The 13,545-nt window shown below is 39.2% G+C and overlaps 5 protein-coding genes across 6 annotated transcripts; 4 read left to right on the top strand and 1 right to left on the bottom strand.

Annotated features, from left to right (window-relative positions):
- The first annotated feature begins 569 nt into the window (after nt 1-569).
- LOC106312359 (GDP-L-galactose phosphorylase 1-like) lies at nt 570-2,897 on the top strand. The gene is made up of 6 exons (XM_013749855.1): nt 570-1,065; nt 1,146-1,270; nt 1,358-1,417; nt 1,514-1,756; nt 1,833-2,267; nt 2,344-2,897. Exons 1-6 carry the CDS (start codon nt 954-956, stop codon nt 2,692-2,694), a joined length of 1,326 nt encoding a protein of 441 aa, XP_013605309.1. The 5' UTR covers nt 570-953; the 3' UTR covers nt 2,695-2,897.
- An 835-nt stretch (nt 2,898-3,732) lies between these two features.
- LOC106309891 (small ubiquitin-related modifier 1) lies at nt 3,733-5,044 on the bottom strand. The gene is made up of 3 exons (XM_013747038.1): nt 4,860-5,044; nt 4,129-4,278; nt 3,733-4,043 (listed from the first exon to the last, which is right to left on the bottom strand). Exons 1-3 carry the CDS (start codon nt 4,932-4,934, stop codon nt 3,963-3,965), a joined length of 306 nt encoding a protein of 101 aa, XP_013602492.1. The 5' UTR covers nt 4,935-5,044; the 3' UTR covers nt 3,733-3,962.
- Nucleotides 5,045-5,915: 871 nt separating this feature from the next.
- LOC106308084 (upstream activation factor subunit UAF30-like) lies at nt 5,916-6,715 on the top strand. 2 transcript variants are annotated; one of them, XM_013745207.1, is made up of 3 exons: nt 5,916-6,061; nt 6,179-6,367; nt 6,464-6,715. In XM_013745207.1, exons 2-3 carry the CDS (start codon nt 6,194-6,196, stop codon nt 6,635-6,637), a joined length of 348 nt encoding a protein of 115 aa, XP_013600661.1. In that variant the 5' UTR covers nt 5,916-6,061; nt 6,179-6,193; the 3' UTR covers nt 6,638-6,715. The 2 variants fall into 2 exon arrangements, with proteins under 2 accessions (XP_013600661.1, XP_013600659.1); XM_013745205.1 differs by having other exon boundaries at nt 6,176-6,367.
- Nucleotides 6,716-7,164: 449 nt separating this feature from the next.
- LOC106308083 (protein GrpE-like) lies at nt 7,165-8,736 on the top strand. The gene is made up of 4 exons (XM_013745204.1): nt 7,165-7,401; nt 7,537-7,965; nt 8,062-8,355; nt 8,440-8,736. Exons 1-4 carry the CDS (start codon nt 7,258-7,260, stop codon nt 8,536-8,538), a joined length of 966 nt encoding a protein of 321 aa, XP_013600658.1. The 5' UTR covers nt 7,165-7,257; the 3' UTR covers nt 8,539-8,736.
- A 368-nt stretch (nt 8,737-9,104) lies between these two features.
- Nucleotides 9,105-12,125, top strand: LOC106307506 (65-kDa microtubule-associated protein 2). The gene is made up of 10 exons (XM_013744486.1): nt 9,105-9,240; nt 9,583-9,663; nt 9,736-9,939; nt 10,035-10,280; nt 10,348-10,563; nt 10,639-10,794; nt 10,863-11,174; nt 11,259-11,346; nt 11,429-11,577; nt 11,650-12,125. The coding sequence occupies exons 2-10, from the start codon at nt 9,592-9,594 to the stop codon at nt 11,947-11,949; spliced, it is 1,743 nt and encodes a 580-aa protein (XP_013599940.1). The 5' UTR covers nt 9,105-9,240; nt 9,583-9,591; the 3' UTR covers nt 11,950-12,125.
- The last annotated feature ends 1,420 nt before the right edge of the window (nt 12,126-13,545 follow it).

Below are 13,545 nucleotides of genomic sequence, written 5' to 3'. Positions count from 1 at the left end.
GATTGACGGGAAATAAGGAGACAAGATCAAAGGTTCAAGCAACAGGATCAAAGAGATGATTAGGAAACCCTAGATCTAGCCGCTTATGTGTGTGCTGTCCCAAAAGTCCCCTTTTTCGTTGTCTCCTCATCCCCTCTTATAGTGCCCTCGTCCGTGATGCCCTAATCGTGTCATCCTTTGGGCCCTGTCGTTAAAGGCCGAGTACACGGGACTTGGTACTGTTCTCTATAAGCCGCGCGTATTTAGTCGGCTTAGCTGATCGGCTAAAAGTACTCTGGAGTCGAGCTGCCATCTTTAGCCGCTTAAGCCGACTAAACTGGTTAAGCTTGCCGGGCTAGGACCTGTTATTCGATGGGCCTTGTGGAAGGATGTAATCCATCTCCTACAATGCTGCATAATGCACAAGTAGTACAAGTGTAGGAACCAAACGGACAAAATAATTTCAAAGGAAAAAATAGATTTCAATAATAAAATAACGTCTTGGCAAAAAACTGACAACCACATAAAAAAAGAGATTTCCATAAAAATATATGTAGTTGTGTCGTTACTAATCTCCGGTTCACTCATCTCCTATCTATTTAAAGGAACCAATCTCTAGATCGGAACACACAACACATCGAAAGATCTGTCCTTTGTGTTCTGTTTTTGAGTGTGTCTGGTTTTATCTTCTCCGGCGAAAATTGGTGATCGGGCATCACGGCTATACACGGGATATCAACGGGTGTCAGCTTTCATGTCCATCTTGTACGCAAGGAGGGTTGTTTAATCGAGACTAACCCTTTGCCGCACGGAGGACGTGGAGCTCTGCCGTCTGAAGGCGGCAGCCCTTCCGATCTCCTCTTTCTCGCCGGAGGCGGTTCCTCCTCCTTCACCTCTTTTCTCTTCCTTTAGGTTTTAGGGTTTAGATTTGTTTCTTCTTCTTCTTCTTCTTTCTTTTTTTTTTCTTCCTGAGAATGCTGAAAATCAAGAGGGTTCCGACCGTAGTGTCTAACTACCAAAAGGATGAAGCTTCGGATGAATCTGTCGGCTGTGGACGGAACTGTCTCGGAGCTTGCTGTCTGAACGGTACTTTCTTACATCTAAAGCTTTTCGATTTTTTTTGTCTTGAATTTTGCATGTTTGATTCATCTTTTTTTCCTGTTCAGGTGCAAGGCTTCCGTTGTACGCTTGCAAGAAACTGGAAAAATCCGGCACCGGAGAGAAGGTTGTGATCAGCGGTGAAGCTAGAGAGCCTCCTGTGGCTTTTCTGGAGTCCCTTGTCCTTGGAGAGGTAAACTCATATAATACATAGAGCTAACTTCAGATTATGTTGGTTTTGAGTGAGTCTAATCATTTTGTAATAATGTTATGTGTTTAGTGGGAGGATAGGTTCCATAGGGGGCTCTTTCGCTACGATGTCACTGCCTGCGAAACCAAAGTAAGCGTCTTTCTTTATCTTATGCTTGATCTCTGAAGACTATCTTGTTGTGTTTCACATTGTTCTTAAGATTGTCTCTCTTGTTGTTGTTTTTAGGTGATCCCGGGGAACTATGGATTCGTTGCTCAGCTAAACGAGGGTCGTCACCTAAAGAAGAGGCCTACCGAGTTCCGCGTGGACAAGGTTTTGCAGTCTTTTGATGGCAACAAGTTCAACTTCACTAAAGTTGGTCAAGAAGAGTTGCTCTTCCAGTTTGAAGCTGGTGAAGATTGCGAAGCTCAGTTCTTCCCCTGCATGCCTCTTGACGCTGATAATTCTCCTAGTGTTGTTGCCGTCAATGTAATTAATATATACAGAGACCTTGCCTTGTTTTTTGTCTAGCAAAAGATTAATTCTTTATTGTTTTTAATAACAGGTTAGTCCAATAGAGTATGGCCATGTCCTGCTGATCCCTCGCGTTCTTGACTGCCTACCTCAGAGGATCGACCACAAAAGCCTTTTGCTTGCACTTCACATGGCGGCAGAGGCAGCTAATCCTTACTTCAGACTCGGTTACAACAGCTTGGGTGCTTTCGCCACTATCAACCATCTTCACTTTCAGGCTTATTACTTGGCCATGCCTTTCCCATTAGAGAAAGCTCCTTCAAAGAAGATGATAACCACTGTTAGTGGTGTGAAAATCTCAGAGCTTGTGAATTACCCTGTGAGAAGTCTTCTCTTTGAAGGTGGAAGCTCTATGCAAGACCTATCTGATACTGTCTCAGATGCCTGTGTTTGCCTCCAGAACAACAACATCCCTTTCAACATTCTCATATCTGATTCTGGACGGCAGATCTTCTTGATGCCACAGGTATAACAGTTTGATCACTTGGGTTTTGAATCCATCGTATCAAAGTAAATAACAGTTTGAGTGTGTAAAATTACAGTGTTACGCAGAGAAGCAGGCTTTAGGTGAAGTAAGCCCCGAGTTGTTGGAAACGCAAGTGAACCCAGCTGTGTGGGAGATAAGTGGGCACATGGTGCTGAAGAGGAAAGAGGATTACGAAGGAGCTTCGGAGGAGAACGCATGGAGGCTACTAGCAGAAGCTTCTCTGTCAGAGGAAAGGTTCAAGGAGGTTAATGCTCTCATCTTTGAAGCCATAGGTTGTAGTAACCAAGAGGAGGAGCTTGAAGGAATCTTAGTTCAACCTAGTGGAAGTGTTAACCAGACAGGCAACCGAACCCTTGGAGGTCCGATCACTAACGGGATTGCCTCTGAGTGCCTTGTTCTTCAGTGAACAACTGCGGCCTCGTGGGTTTTTATGTGTAATTAGAGTTTACAATGCATAAATAAGCAAACTCTCTTGGTAGTTGCATTTGAAGCTTCCCAGTGCTCTTTTTGTGATGGTTATGGGTGTTTTATGTCCTAAACTTGGTTGTAAGTTTATGTTATGGATGATCTATGTTTATGGTTTAATCTTGTTTAAATTCGATTAGTTTATAGCCGTGGATGATCGATTATCTTTTGTTTTCAGCTAATTACTTGCCATACAAGAAAGATTGAGATAATCTATACTACTAAAGCAGAAATCCTGTCCTTAATTTTTCAACTTATTTACATTTCATTGCCATCGTTATTTTTTATTATTTTAAATAAATTTCGGCCACAATAAATACAACCAATCAGAATCTTTTTATGATTAATCAAATATTTTAAAGATACTTTAGGAAAATAACAATATTAACTATATTTTGAAACAAAGTATCTAGAAAGTTACGGTTAAATATGATGCATGTGTTTTCCTAAAACTGAATACCCTATTTTTACTGGTTTCACCAAACTCTTTATTGACAAACCATAACACACAAAAAATTTACCAAATGGCTGTTAATATGTTGGTCGAGTACTCACGTCAGCTATTCCATAATCTCAATTGATATCAGCTTTTGTATGATTAAGGATTGCATATTAGATTTAATTAGGGATTTTTTTAAAAAATATAATAAATTTCTTAATAACAAATAAATTATGTAAAAGTTACTACATAATAAAGTTCATACTATTAAACTCTTAAAAACTAATTCTATGAGTATAAATATGCAACTTTTTATATTATGTATTTATGTCTAACACATGAATGTACAAACAAAACAATTGTAAATAAGATTAAATTTTCTTATATAAAAATAATTAATCTTATAACATAAAAAATATTTATAATAAAAATAAAAAGAACAATAAAAACGCGGATCAAAATCTAGTTGATTGATTAAATTAACATCATCATCACTTTACATCTTACCAGATAAAAGATAGCGCATAGATTTAGACAACGGGATTAGATAACTTTAAGCGCAAATAGTTTTGGACATTAAGATCCAATATATTCAAATAAAAATCAACCAAAGGTTTTTTTTTTAAAACCCCTCAATGAACCATATTAGTTTTCTAAGGACAATGGTCATGAAGAAAAACAAGTCTGCAAATCCTAATGCCGATTACTTCTTCACCACCATTCATATCACAACGATCTAATCGTGAAACCACTAAAGCAGGATAAGTGTGTCAGGCCATAGCAGCGCCACTACCACAGCCACCAGTTTGATGGAGCATGGCATCGATCTCATCACCGTCCTCCATGTCAAGCTGCGTAGTACCAAAGATTTAGCATTAGAGAAGTGGAAAATTTCAAGGGAATAATGATAGCCTAGTAGCAGATGGAGTGTTGTACCTCGTCCGGAGTCTGCTCAGCACGAAGACGACGCCCATCGAACAAGAAGGCAATGGAGCTCATGTCCACTGATTGCCTGTCACAGTAAGCATTCATCAGCTTCTTCAGCTGTGTGCTTCTCTTGATCCTAAAGAACACCTCATTCCCATCCTATACACATAAACACACACAATTCAAGAAAAGAAAACATAGATTCTAATACTGAGCATATAAATAAAATTCCCATAAAGTGAAGCAGCACATACGACCAAACATCAAAACAATTTAAAAAAAAAACTTAAAATCTGGAGACCACAATACTCATCATCTTCACAATGAAAGTTGCCATATATTCAAAAAAAGATTTAACTTTATTCCCAAATTATGACCAATTTTAAAAAAGATTTCAAATTTACCATTCTTGAACTGTAAAAACCTTCAGACAGCAACAAAAACAATTCTATAAACAACCGTTTCAGACATTTGATAAACAGTTCGCAAAAACAAGCAAAACACTCTGCTCAGGTCTAATAACATCAATGGGTTTCGGATCTAAACCCAACAAAAGAACATAACCCACTAAGACTTAACATTAGTAGAACTAAACCCTAGAATGTCAAGACCAGAAAGGAGCAAACTTGGAAGATAAAACCCTAAAACACACACACACACGAAACCTTGAAATCAGAAACTCTAACAGACAAAACACATACAAGAGGAAAACAAAAGAAAGGAAGAGAGATGATTATTACCTGACCCTTGACCTTGAGATTGATGTGAGCTCCTCCGTCTCCTGGTTTCTTGTCTTCCTCCTGTGTTGCAGACATCTTTACTTCTCTCCTTCCGCTGAACAACCTCGTGAGCGAGAGAACCCAGACGAAAGTGAAGGTTCTGAAGATCAAAAGAAGGAAGTAGGCCTGGGTTTTGGTGGTCCGTTAGGTTTCGTTCGGGGTGATTCGGATTTTCGGTGTTATGCTCATAAGTACCATTCAGTTTTTACTAATTATTATCGGAACAGGTTCGGTTCGGTTCTTTCCGGGTTCGGTTCAGATCGGATTTAACCAATGTTTAAAATCGTACAAAAATATATTTTTAAAAACCTCAAAAATTGACCAAAAAAATTTCAAAATATATAAATTATGTACAAATCTAATTAAAAATTAGTCAAACTATCTAAATTAACTAAAAAGTATTCAAAATAACAAATAAAACAAATTACAAAAATATTTTGAATACTCTAAAATATCTAAATCACTTTAATATATATAAAACATTAACATATTTAACTAATTTCGGATATCTTTGGATCATAATTCAGATTTCGGTTCGGTTCGGGTTATAACCAAATTCCAAAGTAGTAAGCTCATAAGTCTCATTCAGATATTTTTGTAAAACAGTTCGGATTCGGTTTCGGTTTTTCTGATTCGGGTTAAAGTCGGTACTTCGGATTGAGTTAAAAACACTCAGGCCTAGAAGGAAGAGTGATTGGCTGAGAGATTTATAAATAAAATTAAAATTAAAATTAAAATTGATTAAACTCCGAAAATTGCTTCGCCGCGCATTTGCACTTCCGCATCGGATTCCTCTTTTTTCCATAAAGTAGGGCATCTATCGGACGGTCAATATTCTATTTTTAATCCAACGGCTGGGACTGCGCTGAAATCCATTGTAAAAAAGATCTTTCTATTATCCTAAATCAATTGGAAGTCTCGTGGGTATATATTCTCGGCCCAATAATCATTACAAGCCCAACAAACGTATTACTTTTAAAATATCGTCTTTTTCGAACCTTCAATCACACACACACAGCCACAGCCTGCAGCGTTTCAGACGCGAGGATTATCCAACGCACCAGTGTCACAACTTTTTCACTGTTACGGTGTAAAAGCTTAAGCTCATTTGCATTTGCATTTGCATTGACTTGCTGCTTTCAGTTTCACTTACCAATTACAGGGTAAGCTTTTAAGTTAGCTTCGCTTTCTTATTATTGCACACCAACTGTTCGATGAAATTCCCCAGAGGGAATCAGTGGTGAAAATAACGTTTTTATTTCTTTTTTCCATTTCAGTAGTTGATTGGAATCAAGATGCAGCCTCAGAGGTTGAAGAAAGCAATAATTGACAACCCTAAGAAGCTTGGGAATTTGATTGACCTTGTGAATCTTCCATCTACTCTACGTGACTTCCTTGGTCAGTCCCAGAGTTCTCGTCTGGGTTGTTTCATGCGTGTCTGGTCGTACATCAAGACCAACAATCTTCAGGTTAGAACATTTGATCATTTAGTTACTTGCTTTTAGCCTTTTTTTTTATTTGTTTATATCATTGTGTGATTGATTGGTTCTTTGTTTCTTTTAAAGGATCCTAAGAACAAGAATGTGGTGAACTGTGATGAAAAGCTGAAGAGCATTTTGCTTGGGAAGCCGCGAGTGGAGCTAGTCGATCTTCCTTCTCTTATCAAGTTGCATTTCACCACCAAAGCACCCAACTCGAATTCTCAAGAAAAAAGAATGCCATCCATCTTTAAGTATTGAAGTACATTGATATACATTTGGTTTATGTTTTGAATCTTTGCCTATGACATCTTTAAGTAGTTACACAAAACATATATTTTACAACATCCTGAAAAGCTTGCTTTAAAAAAAACAAGCACCTTGACTAATCACTGGTAAAAGCTCGGAATGGTAAAGCAATTTGTTTTGTGGTATGACTTGATATGTTAAAGTCCCAAAGTACATAGTTGCTTGCATTTGAACATGTGGAAAGGCTTCAATTCTATCAGTCAAGTGTGAAGTGGCTCATCTCCTAGTATCCCATTGCACTTTGAAAACATCCAAGAGGACTAAGAACACAAATCAGAAAGTTGCTTGATATAACAAGTAGTTGACCCGATACTGGACATGTGTTTGGTCTAAAGAGGTGGACGAGTGAGTGGGTGCCTCTGATTCTAGAGGGTTCTCAAAATCGCGTAGTGTTATATTGACGATAATACCCTCACAGGCCCAGCCACCGCCGTGCATTGGTGAGGGTATTTACGTAAAGAAATACAAAAGAGAGAACTCTCTTCACCACGCTAAGCACCTCTGTGAACTTTCGATTCTCTTCTCTTCTCTTCTCTTGTTGATCGTTGCTCTGTTCCTTTGTGCATTCCCTGATGCTGGCCTCGAGGATTCTCTGGCGAGTTTCCCGCAGCGCGGGCTTACGCTCCTCTCTCTCCGCCGCCGCTCTTCCGGCGAGGAACCAAGCTCCTATATTCACTAGCCGGTATCACTCCCTGGTTAACAACTTCTCACAAAAGGTTAGATTTTGACCCATAATATTCACGATTCCTAACGAATTTCGTTCAGGGTTTTGTAAGGGTTTATCCAATTGAACCCTAAAGTCATTGTCTTTAGAAATGATTTTGATAGTGCTTTCTTTGATCTCATGGCAGCTTGTAGCAGCTCAGGTGTCTCTTGATTCGTTTTCACTTCAAAGGTTGTCTCTTTCTTCAACCTCCACAACGCCTGAATCACACGAAAAGGAGAACAGCAACACTGAGGCGTCCAAGACAGCTGAAGAGAAAGCTACAGCTGAGGCAAACGAGTCAGGTCTTGACTCAGAATCAAAAGCTTCTGCGGGGAAAGATGCTAAAAGAGCTGCAGTTTCGGAATCAGATTCCGAGAGTGATGGTGATGATGATGAGGAGATGTCGAAGGATGATCTGGTGAAGCTCGTAGCTGAGAAGGAGGAGCTACTGTCTGTGAAGGAGGAAGAGATTAAGCTAATGAAAGATAAAGTTCTTCGCACTTACGCAGAGATGGAGAATGTAATGGACAGAACAAGGCGTGATGCTGAAAACACCAAGAAGTATGCCATACAGGTTAGTCCTACAAAAGAACTTTGTTTGCAACTTTTGCATCAGTATCATGATAGTTCAGCTGAGAATATATATGTATGTATGTATGTGTATCTGCAGAATTTTGCAAAGAGCCTTTTGGATGTGGCGGATAACCTTGGAAGAGCTTCTTCTGTTGTCAAAGAGAGCTTCTCAAAGCTTGACGAGACCTCGAAAGATTCTGCTGCTCCACTGTTAAAGACCCTTTTAGAAGGCGTGGAGATGACTGAGAAACAGCTAGCTCAAGTGTTTAAGAAATTTGGTATGGACAAGTATGATCCTATCAACGAACCGTTTGATCCAAACAGACATAACGCAATGTTCCAAGTCCCTGATGCTTCTAAACCAGAAGGCACAGTTGCTCATGTCTTGAAGGTTAAATATACGAGCCTCCTCTTTTGTTTCTCTCTTCGTTGCATATTCATTAGTCTTATGATCAATCTGTCTCAAAATGTGCAGTCTGGATACACGCTGTATGATCGAGTGATAAGACCAGCTGAGGTTGGTGTTACTCAGGGAGGAGAGAGCGAAGAAAACAAGAAAGAGTCTGATGCTTAAAAAAGAAGTCCATAAATCTTTTGAGTTATACAAGTTTTCTCTTGTCGTTTGTTTATTCATCGGATGAACAAAGATCTCCCATAGTTGCTGGACATGGTCACTTGCAAGGGAAGTCCTGCTTCTGTGTCCGTTTGTTTTTAGTCTTCTTTCAAACATGATTTGATAAGTTTTCAGACACAAATCAAGGTTGTGCATACATACATGGTCTAATAATAACACAACCAGAAGGACAGAAACTGAAAACAGGGTGACATAAACCTACACTCTCTTCTTAAAACCCTCTCTATAGAGGTGTCTAGGATCATCTGCACTGTAGTCTTGTAAAGAGGCACCATACATGATGATAGAAGAATGGTTCTTACAAAACTGTTTGGGCTGGGTCGGAATATCGAAGCCCATGAGGCCTGTCGAAGACAGACGTTCAGACATGAACATGAGTCGATGCCTGAAGCTCGGTGTACACACATCAGCACATAATGCGAAAAGAGAGGAATCACATTTTTTTTTTTTTTTTGTTGTTGTTTTCTTAATTCATTATTGAGTTCCGTAAAGTGGGTCCCACTTTTTCCCATTTCCCAACCTCCATAACTATAGTTTGAGACTATAGTACTAATTGAGCTCTATCTCTCTCTGAGCTTCAGATCTACTTGAAGAGAAGTGTAAAAGACCCAGATAAACCCTTAGCTTCCAGTAACGATCTAGGTAAAGAAAACAATCTTCTACTGTTTGATTCTTTTAATTTGAATGTTGGATTCTTGCTTTGCTTTTCGATATATATTGTCCTAGCTTGAGATCTCCATCTCTTTTCGAGCTTCTACTTGTTTCAGCGTTCATCGTGCTTGTTTCATGTGTCCTGCTAACAATGTGGGTTTGAGCTTGTTAAGTTCAAGATTCTATTTCTTTCTGAAAGCTATTAGCTTTGAATCTTCCATCTTTGAAGAGAATGATTAGGTGTTTAGTTTCCGAAAAAAGATTGCAACTTTGGTTTCTTTTACCTCAGTTCTTCACCCAAAAAAAAGCTTTTTGTGTGTTTGCTTTCTGCAGGAAACAAGAATGGCAGTGACAGAAGCAGAAAACCCTCTTCTTGGAGAGATCACTTGTGGCACCTTACTCCAGAAGTTGCAGGTAATTTTCCGGACCGCACACTTGAAAACTATGGTTTCATGAACTCATTGGAGACAAAACTTTTTTTAACAGGAAATATGGGATGAAGTTGGTGAGAGCGATGAGGAACGAGACAAACTACTTCTCCAGATAGAGGAAGAGTGTCTCAACGTTTACAAGCACAAGGTTGAGCTTGCCGCAAAATCTCGCGCTGAGCTTCTTCAGACCTTGTCTGATGCCAATGTTGAACTCTCCAATCTCACAACCGCTCTTGGGGACAAAAGCTACATCGGCATTGTAAGTTGTGCTCCCACGTCTCTAAAATATGGAGAAAAATGGTAAAGATGATGATGAGTAGAGTCATTTAGATGTGTGTTTGTTTTTGGTTGCAGCCAGATAAGACTTCAGGAACGATCAAAGAGCAGCTTTCTGCAATAGCACCTGCGCTTGAACAGCTTTGGCAACAGAAAGAGGAAAGGATCCGGGAGTTTTCTGATGTGCAGTCACAGATTCAGAAGATCTGTGAAGAGATCGCTGGTGGTTTGAGCAATGGGCCTCATGTGGTTGACGAGTCTGACTTGTCTCTGAAGAGGCTAGATGACTACAAGAGCAAACTCCAAGAGCTCCAGAAAGAGAAGGTAACAATATTAGTTGGTGATTTTGTTTGTTTTGAGAACAGAACTAAACTGCTTTGTGTTTGGACAGAGTGATAGGTTGAACAAGGTGCTTGAGTTTGTGAGCACAGTGCATGATCTATGCTCCGTCCTTGGTTTAGATTTCTTGAGCAGTGTCACTGAAGTTCATCCGAGCTTAGATGAGGCAAATGGTGTTCATGCCAAGAGCATTAGCAATGAGACTCTTTCAAGGTTGGCTACAACTGTATTGACTCTTAAAGAGGATAAGAAGCAAAGACTTGAGAAGGTTAGTTCTCTTACATGAGGTTGGTCAGTTTAGTCTGGACATATGTTTCAGTAATGAATCTTGGTTTATGTGCAGCTTCAAGAGCTAGCTACTCAGCTAACTGAACTATGGAATCTGATGGACACTCCTGATGAGGAAAGAGAGCTTTTTAACCATGTTACCTGTTACATTTCAGCTTCAGTTCATGAAGTAACCGTCGCTGGTGCTCTCGCCCTTGATCTCATCGAGCAGGTATTGTTAACTTGTTATGTATTGACAATCACCCAATGCTTATATTATGTAACTGCATTTGTTTGAAGGCTGAGGTGGAAGTGGATAGGCTTGATAAGCTGAAAGCTAGCAGGATGAAGGAGATTGCATTCAAGAAACAATCCGAGCTAGAGGAGATATATGCTCGTGCTCACATAGAGATAAAGCCTGAGGTTGTTCGCGAGAGGATCATGTCATTGATTGACGCTGGAAACACTGAACCTGCTGAGCTGCTAGCTGAGATGGATAGCCAGATAGCAAAGGCCAAGGAAGAAGCGTTTAGTAGGAAAGAGATATTGGACCGAGTCGAGAAATGGATGTCAGCTTGTGAGGAAGAGAGCTGGCTTGAAGACTATAACCGGGTAAATGCAATGAGAGGATCATAACAATGTCAAACACACAACACCTGTTTAAGATTATACGTTTTAATTGTTTTTTGAAAACAGGATCAGAACAGGTATAGTGCAAGCAGAGGAGCACATTTGAATCTCAAGAGAGCTGAGAAAGCTAGGATTCTTGTCAGCAAGATTACGGGTAACTTGCAAGAGTCTCTCTTATCATCTTTTTGAGTCAAACTGAGACCTCAAGAGTTTATGATCTTTTTGTTTTGTGCAAGCAATGGTTGACACATTGGTTGCTAAAACCCGGGCATGGGAAGAGGATAACAGTATGTCCTTTGAGTACGATGGTGTTCCTCTACTAGCCATGCTAGATGAGTACACTATGCTTAGGCAGGAACGAGAAGAGGAGAAGCGGAGGCTGAAGGTGTGTCTTCTTCATACTCTAGTCATCTGATTGTGAAACCCCTAACTGACGTAGCCGTTTCCTATTTTACAGGAGCAGAAGAAGCAGCAAGAACAGCCGCACACAGAGCAAGACTCAGCCTTTGGGTCAAAACCTAGCCCTGCGAGACCCGTGAGTGCCAAGAAACCGGTGGGAACACGAGCTAACGGAGGAGGAGGAGGGGCTAACGAAACGCCTAGGCGCTTATCAATGAACTCAAACGGAAGCAAGTCCAAAAGAGACAGTCTCAACAAGCTGACTTCGCCTTCGAAACTAGTATCCATCTCGAAAGAGGAAGCTGCATCATCTCCTCCAGTCTCTTGTCCTGACCCAGTTCCAGCTTCTTCACCATGATAATATTCTCTTGTCATTTTGTTAGTTTGGTATTAACTAACACTTGAGAGTAGAATGTTGCGTAGATTTTTACGTCTCTATATTATTGATCGACTCTTTTTTCTTCTTCTTCCAAGCCTTTGGGAGAATGACTATACATTGAAGTGACCGGTTTAATAAAGAAAAACATTAGGGTTCTAATTGCAATTATATAATTTATATGGGTCAAATCGTAATATGCTTAAAGATGTGTGCAATTGAATAATGTAAGACAGATGTTACGATATCGTTTCACGACCCATCGTGTTACGACATCGTTTTTGCCAAATTAGGAACACTTAATGGTTGGTTGTCTACTTGTCTTCTACAACCTAGAGGTGGGCATTCGGATTCGCTTCGGATCTAATCGGGTTTCGGGTTTAAAGATTTCAGCTTTATTCAGGTATTTTGGTTCGGGTTCGGTTTGGATCTTTGTGGATTCGGTTCAGGTTCAGATAACCCATTTAAATTATTTTAAAATTTTCAATATTCATTATATGCTTAAAATTTTTCAAAATCTATAAATCAAAATAATATATTACACATAAATTTGTATAATATATGTCAAAATACCTAAAATTAACATATAAATTGGTTTGATTTAAATAGTTAGATAGAAAATCAATAGATATTTCAAGCATTTTGGTGTTTTGAATATATTTTAGCTATTTTAGACATTTACTTTTGACTATTTATGTATATTTTCAAGTACTTTATACAACTTTAAAGTATCTTATATATTTTGGATGTTTTTAATATATATTAAATCTAAAAATAAGTAATATATTTAGGTATATAAATCTATTTCGGTTACATTCGGGTATCCAAGATACTTCTGTTCGGGTCGGGTTCGGTTTTGCTTCTTTAGATACCAAAATTTTGAACCCGTTCGGATATTTAATCAATTTTAGTTCGGATTTGGTACTAGTTTTTCGGATCGGATTCAGTTCGGTTCTTCGGATCCGGGTTTTTTGCTCAGCCCTACAATGTGAGAGAGAGAGAGAGAGAGAGAGAGAGAGAGAGAGAGAGAGAGAGAGGGAGAGGGAGAGAGAGGAGGACCCATGTCGAACCCAAACGAACCAGTCTGCCTTACTTGCAACGAGCGGACGAGTTGCAGAAACATGAACCTCTTGTTGGTCATTACTGTAAGTTTAGCTTGTCTTCTCTCTGTTTGAAGAAAAAAAAACATACATGATTGATTGTTTATTTGAGTGAGATGATATGGTGAATCACTGAATCTGTCCCCAGATTTCTCTCCAGAATAAGAAATCACTGAATCTGTCCCCAGATGACAATATTGCATGTTGCTGGTGAAAATCTTGAATTTAATGTCGCGTGCGATTCTTATCCATATGTAGCATCTATTGTGACAAATCTCATGAGGCAATTTCCTGACTAATTACAGCTTCTTCTTTTTTTTTTGTAACTCCAGGATAAGAAATCACTGAATCTGTCCCCAGATGACAATATTGCATGTTGATGGTGAAAATCTTGAATTTAATGTCGCGTGCCTTCTTATCCATATGTAGCATCTATTGTGACAAATCTCATGAGGCAATTTCCTGACTAATTACAGCT

The sequence above is a fragment of the Brassica oleracea genome, chromosome C8 (assembly GCF_000695525.1).
Source record: "Brassica oleracea var. oleracea cultivar TO1000 chromosome C8, BOL, whole genome shotgun sequence".
Classification (NCBI taxonomy): Eukaryota; Viridiplantae; Streptophyta; class Magnoliopsida; order Brassicales; family Brassicaceae; genus Brassica; species Brassica oleracea.
Note: the sequence above shows the minus strand (reverse complement) of the source record. Positions and strands in the feature narration are given on the sequence as shown.

Coding starts and splice junctions, on each gene's coding strand:
- LOC106312359 (XM_013749855.1), top strand. CDS start 954: ATGCTGAAAATCAAGAGGGTTCCGACCGTAGTGTCTAACTACCAAAAG. Junction 1,271..1,357: donor AGTCCCTTGTCCTTGGAGAG/GTAAACTCATAT, acceptor TTATGTGTTTAG/TGGGAGGATAGGTTCCATAG. Junction 1,418..1,513: donor TCACTGCCTGCGAAACCAAA/GTAAGCGTCTTT, acceptor TGTTGTTTTTAG/GTGATCCCGGGGAACTATGG.
- LOC106309891 (XM_013747038.1), bottom strand. CDS start 4,934: ATGTCTGCAACACAGGAGGAAGACAAGAAACCAGGAGACGGAGGAGCT. Junction 4,279..4,859: donor ATCTCAAGGTCAAGGGTCAG/GTAATAATCATC, acceptor TTATGTGTATAG/GATGGGAATGAGGTGTTCTT. Junction 4,044..4,128: donor CTGAGCAGACTCCGGACGAG/GTACAACACTCC, acceptor GGTACTACGCAG/CTTGACATGGAGGACGGTGA.
- LOC106308084 (XM_013745207.1), top strand. CDS start 6,194: ATGCAGCCTCAGAGGTTGAAGAAAGCAATAATTGACAACCCTAAGAAG. Junction 6,368..6,463: donor TCAAGACCAACAATCTTCAG/GTTAGAACATTT, acceptor TTTCTTTTAAAG/GATCCTAAGAACAAGAATGT.
- LOC106308083 (XM_013745204.1), top strand. CDS start 7,258: ATGCTGGCCTCGAGGATTCTCTGGCGAGTTTCCCGCAGCGCGGGCTTA. Junction 7,402..7,536: donor TTAACAACTTCTCACAAAAG/GTTAGATTTTGA, acceptor ATCTCATGGCAG/CTTGTAGCAGCTCAGGTGTC. Junction 8,356..8,439: donor CAGTTGCTCATGTCTTGAAG/GTTAAATATACG, acceptor CAAAATGTGCAG/TCTGGATACACGCTGTATGA.
- LOC106307506 (XM_013744486.1), top strand. CDS start 9,592: ATGGCAGTGACAGAAGCAGAAAACCCTCTTCTTGGAGAGATCACTTGT. Junction 9,664..9,735: donor CCTTACTCCAGAAGTTGCAG/GTAATTTTCCGG, acceptor TTTTTTTAACAG/GAAATATGGGATGAAGTTGG. Junction 11,347..11,428: donor TCTTGTCAGCAAGATTACGG/GTAACTTGCAAG, acceptor GTTTTGTGCAAG/CAATGGTTGACACATTGGTT.